Source organism: Cuculus canorus, chromosome 4 (assembly GCF_017976375.1).
Source record: "Cuculus canorus isolate bCucCan1 chromosome 4, bCucCan1.pri, whole genome shotgun sequence".
Lineage (NCBI taxonomy): Eukaryota > Metazoa > Chordata > Aves > Cuculiformes > Cuculidae > Cuculus > Cuculus canorus.
The window spans coordinates 64,687,214-64,692,451 of NC_071404.1; the positions used below are offsets into that span (position 1 = coordinate 64,687,214).

General features: G+C 53.6%; 1 protein-coding gene across 1 annotated transcript; it reads right to left on the minus strand.

Moving 5' to 3' along the window:
- On the minus strand, positions 1-3,175 carry POU4F2 (POU class 4 homeobox 2). The gene is made up of 2 exons (XM_054065434.1): positions 2,834-3,175; positions 1-2,405 (listed from the first exon to the last, which is right to left on the minus strand). Exons 1-2 carry the CDS (start codon positions 3,083-3,085, stop codon positions 1,461-1,463), a joined length of 1,197 nt encoding a protein of 398 aa, XP_053921409.1. The 5' UTR covers positions 3,086-3,175; the 3' UTR covers positions 1-1,460.
- Between the last annotated feature and the right edge of the window lie 2,063 nt (positions 3,176-5,238).

A 5,238-nucleotide genomic window follows, 5' to 3' on the forward strand; every position in this document is an offset into this window, starting at 1 on the left:
ATTAAGCAAAAAGAAACCCAAACCCCAACGAAATCGGGTCATGTACAGAACTTAAGACTTCAAACAATCTCGGAGAGAACAGCGATACAGCGGAATCTGTAAGAATATATCTATATGTGCGTCAACGCCAATGAAATATTTACAATACATACAGGTACCCAACCGAGTACCCTTGTTTTATTGTTGTTGTTCCAAAAGAAATGTACCAAACCGTTTGTGAATTTACAAGCAGTGCAGCCTCGCTCGCTAGCTCCCTTTTCTACAAATTTCAATTTGGCTTTTCTACAAACAGCCCTCCAAAAGGGACATTCCTCCGTGGAAAAGTATTGCAATTAAAAGTAATAAATAACCGACCGACCGACAACATAAATAAATAAATAAGCAATCAGATAGATAGATAGATAGATAACCGAGCCGGTCTGAACACCGTCGCGATACAGCTTTGAAATCGAGAAAGACGAATATTGTGCTGGCAAGAAACCCGAAGGGACAAACCCATATACACGCGCTGTCACCTACGCGGCCACGTCCATTCTCGCTTTGGAAGCAGCGTGTGCTGGGGACAATATGGGAACCCCCATTAAATATGTAACGCGGTAAACAAATACCCGGGACAGTGAATCAGGCTACACAAATAATGTAGGACATCTACTACAGGGTGCCGACGCCGTACGAATAAGAAATACTCGCCAGAGAAATACCTTAGGTTCAGGTGACAATTTACAGATGGCCAAAAGGGACGTTCAGAAGAAGAAGAGAAAAAGCTCACGTTCATAAATCCTACCAACACAAAATATTTGATTCTCACTATCAGGTTTTTTTTTCACTTTTATCAAGACTTAGATTAAAGAGGTGTAATTAATTAGAATGAGCACAAAATGAAGTTGCTAGAGAGAGAAATTAATAATTTACAAGGGGTTGTTTGGCAGTAATCTAATAATAGCTTTTGAAGACCAGTGAACACAGCAGGATCAGCTCTTTCCCTAAGCGTTATAACTTCAGAGAAGGAAAAGGATAATAACCACAGTAAAAATATATATATATTTATATATTTATAATACGCAGTGTAAACGCAGAAAAACCTGCCATATTATTTTTTTAAATCATTATTATTATTATTTAAATCAAAATACTTTTTGAGACGTCTCTCGCGGCGCAAGCCTCAACTCTAGCTTCAAGTTTGGGTCCCGAGACAACCCGTGGCACAACCCGCTGCGAGGGGCACCTCCCGCGAGGTCCTTTAAGAACAAAAACCAGCGGTACTTGCCGGGGCGGGTCCGGGCGGCGGCTCCGCGGGGAAGTTTCCCCCCAAAGTTGGGGTCGGGTGGGCTGAGGGGGGGGAGGTGGGCTGGGGTGCGTGTTTTGCTTTTTCCTCCTTTCCTTTATTCGTTGTGGTTTGTTTCATTTTATCGTTGTGGGGTTTTTTTCTGATGATGCCGAGGAGTCGGTTCTTGCCCGGCTCAGATGCCGGCAGAGTATTTCATGCGCTTCTGCTTCTGGCGCTGGTTGCAGAACCAAACGCGCACCACGTTCTTCTTGAGGTCCAGCTTCTCGGCGATGGCAGCGATCTTCTCGGAGGAAGGACGGGGCTGGAGAGCGAAGTAGGCCTCCAGCGAGCGCTTCTCCGGGGCGGCGATGGAGGTCCTCTTGCGCTTCTTCTCGGCTCCGCTGAAGAGCTCGGGCTTGGCCAGCTTCTCGCGGTGGGACTTCTCGGCCTCCTCCAGCCAGGCCTGCAGGATGGGTTTGAGGGCGATCATGTTGTTGTGGGAGAGGGTGAGCGACTCGAAGCGGCAGATGGTGCTCTGGCTGAGGGACCCTACCCCGGGGATCTTCAGGTTGGCCAGCGCCGAGCCCACATCGGCTTGGGTCACCCCCAGCTTGATGCGGCGCTGCTTGAAGCGCTCGGCGAAGGCCTCCAGGTCGCGGGGGTCGGCGTCCACGTCGCTCATGCAGCCCATATGAGCCGGCAGCCCGTGGGCGTGGGCCATGCCCAGCGCCGCCGGGTGCATGGGGTTCATCCCGGCCATGTGCGGAGCGTGGCCCGGCGTGGAGACCACGGCGCCGTCGGGGGCTGCCATGGCCCCCAGCGCCAAGCCCGGCGTCAGGTGCTCCAAGAGTTCCCCTTCCAGCGCCTGGTGGGGCTGGTGGTGGTGGTGGTGGTGATGGTGGTGGTGGTGGTGGGTGCTCGACAGGGCGGACGGGTGGGAGATGGGCACCGAGGAGGAGGAGGCGGCCGAGGTGCAGGGGATGGTGTTCATGGTGTGGTAGGTGGCGTCCGGCTTGAAGGGGCTGTGGTGCGGCGGGTGGTGGTGGTGGTGGCTCTTGCTCGGGGAGACGATGTCCACCGCTGCCAGGGCTTCGGCGCGGGCCAGCAGGCTCTCGTCCAGACCGCCGAATATATTGCTCTGCAATTGCAAATAGAAGGCGCACATAACGCTCAGCAGGGAATTCGCCTCCCCGCGCACTCCGCCGCGCCACTAAAACCTTCCCAGCATGTTAAAAGAGAAATCCTGGAGAAAAGGGGGGGGGGGAGATAAGGGAGGGGGGGAGGAGGAGAAGAGGGGAGCGAGCGGGGCGAGGGGGAGCGGGCGCGCAGCCGCTCGCACGGAGGCAGCGGACAGACGGACAGACGGACAGACGCACGCCGAGCATCCCAGGTCATAAAAATTAATAACGGGAGGCAAAGAGCCTCCGCATGCATAACTTGGGGGCGGGTGATTTTGCTGCGAGGCCATGAAAAAAAAAAAACAAAACCAAAACATCATCAGGCGAAGAAGGGGAAAGGAGGGGGAGGGAGGCTTTCCCCCCCCCCCCCTTCAAACGGGGCACCTACCGGGGGGGCGGGCAGGCAGCCCCGCCGCATCGCCTCCGCGCCGCCGCCGCTGCCGGAGCCGCCCGAGCCGGAGCCGGAGCCGCGCCCGGCGGAGCCGCCGGTGCTGGTGCTGCTGGGGGAGCTGTCGGCGGGGGCGGCGGCGGAGGGGCAGGGCGAGGCGGCGTGCAGGGCCGAGTACTTGGTTTCGTGGAGGCCGCCGCTGCCGCTGCCGTGGGGGAGGCCGAAGGGCTGCTTGCTGCTCAGGGACATCATCGTGGTGTTCGCCGCCAGAGGAAAGGGCAGGGGTGCGGGGCCGGGACCCCCCGGAAAAAGCCACAGGAGCCCCGGCCCCCCCCGCCTTGCGCCCCCACCTCCCCCGAAAAAATAAAATTTAAAAAAAAACAAAAAGCAATTAAAAAAAAAAAAAACACCACCACCAAAAAAAAAAAAATTATATATCCCACTCGCCCCCTCAGCCGGCTGCCCGAGGAAAGGCGGCTCCGGCGAGATGGCGATGCGCGGGGGATGCGCGGAGGATGCGCGGGGTCCCTGCCTGCCGCCCGCCCGCCCGCCGCCTCCGCTCCGGCGCCGGCCCTCGCCTCTCGCCAAGTGCCCTCCCCGCCGCAGCGCCGGTGGGTTTTACTCTCTTCCCCTCCCTTCCCCTCCCTCCTCTCGCCTGTCACTACAGCCCAACTCCTCGGGAAGGGCCCCTCCGCGCCTGCCTCCTCGGCCCCGGTTCCCCCCCTCTCCTCCTCCTCCTCCTTCTCCGCCGCTCCCTGCCCGCCCCCCGCGCCCACGCCCTCACCTCCCGGAAAGGGGAGGGAAAAAAAAGCCGAAAAAGAAAGGAAAAAAATTAAATAAATAAAGAAGAAGGGAGGAAGCGACCCCCCCGCCCCTTCATATCCACCCTCCATTAAAAAAAAAAAAAAAAAAAAAAAAAAAAGGAAAGAAAAGTCCCGTCCGTGGGACTCCCAACGAGCCCAACGGCAAAGAGTTGTCCCGGGAGGGGTTCTGGCCCGGTTCTGGCTGCCGAGGGGAATAGAGGCAACGGAGTCCGGGGTTTGTCTCTCCCTCAGCGTCCCCCATCGGTGGGGAGCCAGGGGGATCCTCTTGGAAAAGCGCATCGCTGTCCCGCCGGCACCCCCGCCTCTCTCTCCGAAAAAGAAAAAATGTTCATAAAAGGAGAGAATAAAGGATTAAAAAAAAAAAGAAGAAGAAAATAGAGAGAAAAAAAAGCAGTCGAGGAAAGTCTGTTTTACTGAAAGTGATCGGGTTTATTTCCGTGAATTTCGCTTCGCAGCAAGGAGGTTAAAATAAGAAGTGCTTAGGTGTTTAATTTCTCACCTAAACAGCAGAGTTGGTAATTTTAAGAGAAATAATAAAAAAAAAAAAATTACATTGTATCAGCTCTCACTGTCGCCAGCTCGGAGAAGTGAAATAAATCAAAGTTAAAAGCTTGAGTATCATTTAATTATGGTGCGAATAGCGCTTGGAAAGAAGTAGAACAACATCTCTAAACAAATTATGGCCGGGCCAGGAAGGAATTATTAGATTGAAATTTCATTTAGGCTCGGGAGACACAGCGCTTCAATATGTAATCTGTTATGCCTCATCTGATTTGTATGCTTAATTCAGCTTGACGAATTTATTAGTTTTCATAATAGCAAAAAAATTGAGCAGCACTATGGGCTAATGCATTGTGTGTACTATAAATTGTATGTCACCGTTGAAAGGCTGAAGTCTATAGAAATCTTTTATTAATGACAACATAGGAAAGAGGATTTTCTTGCAAGCCTTTAAGGAGTTCGTGCCAAACCTCCGCGCTTCGTGTCTCAGTAGGCTATTAACATATCGTCATACTAATTAGGCTACTTCATGAGTGATATAATTTCAAACTTTAAATTATGTTCTAATTAACAAGGGTTGTCCAATTTGCTTAATCTTCAAAAGGCTTTTGGCTTGTCTAATTAGTCTAAAGCATCGAGCATCTCCAACGCCCAAGAAAAAGCCATCAATACCATATTTTTGGGGGCGTGTTTGCAGCCCATCCCGGGCAGGGGCTGGCAGGGAGGCAGCTGCCCCTCCGCCTCCCGAGCCCCTTCCCGGCAGCAGCCGCATCCCTTCCCGCTCCAGCACAGGGTGCGGGCAACGCAGCCGAGGAGGGGAAGCTCCCACTTTCTGCTGGGGACGGGAAAAAAGGAAGAAAATACCTGCTCGGCGCTGGGAAGTCCTTGGGAAGCCGGCCTGCCGGGTGCGCGGAGCCGCGGAAAGGGGCTCTGCCCGCCCGGCTCCGAGCCTCAACTTTGGCAGAGGAGAAAAACCTCCCCACGCTATACATTTAACCCCTCCCGCCTTGAGTTTAATTACTCGCCATAGTTGTTCTAATGTATGCTGTCACACGGGAGAATTGAGGATGCATATCGTTA

Coding starts and splice junctions, on each gene's coding strand:
- POU4F2 (XM_054065434.1), bottom strand. CDS start 3,085: ATGATGTCCCTGAGCAGCAAGCAGCCCTTCGGCCTCCCCCACGGCAGC. Junction 2,406..2,833: donor GCTGCCTGCCCGCCCCCCCG/GTAGGTGCCCCG, acceptor TTGCAATTGCAG/AGCAATATATTCGGCGGTCT.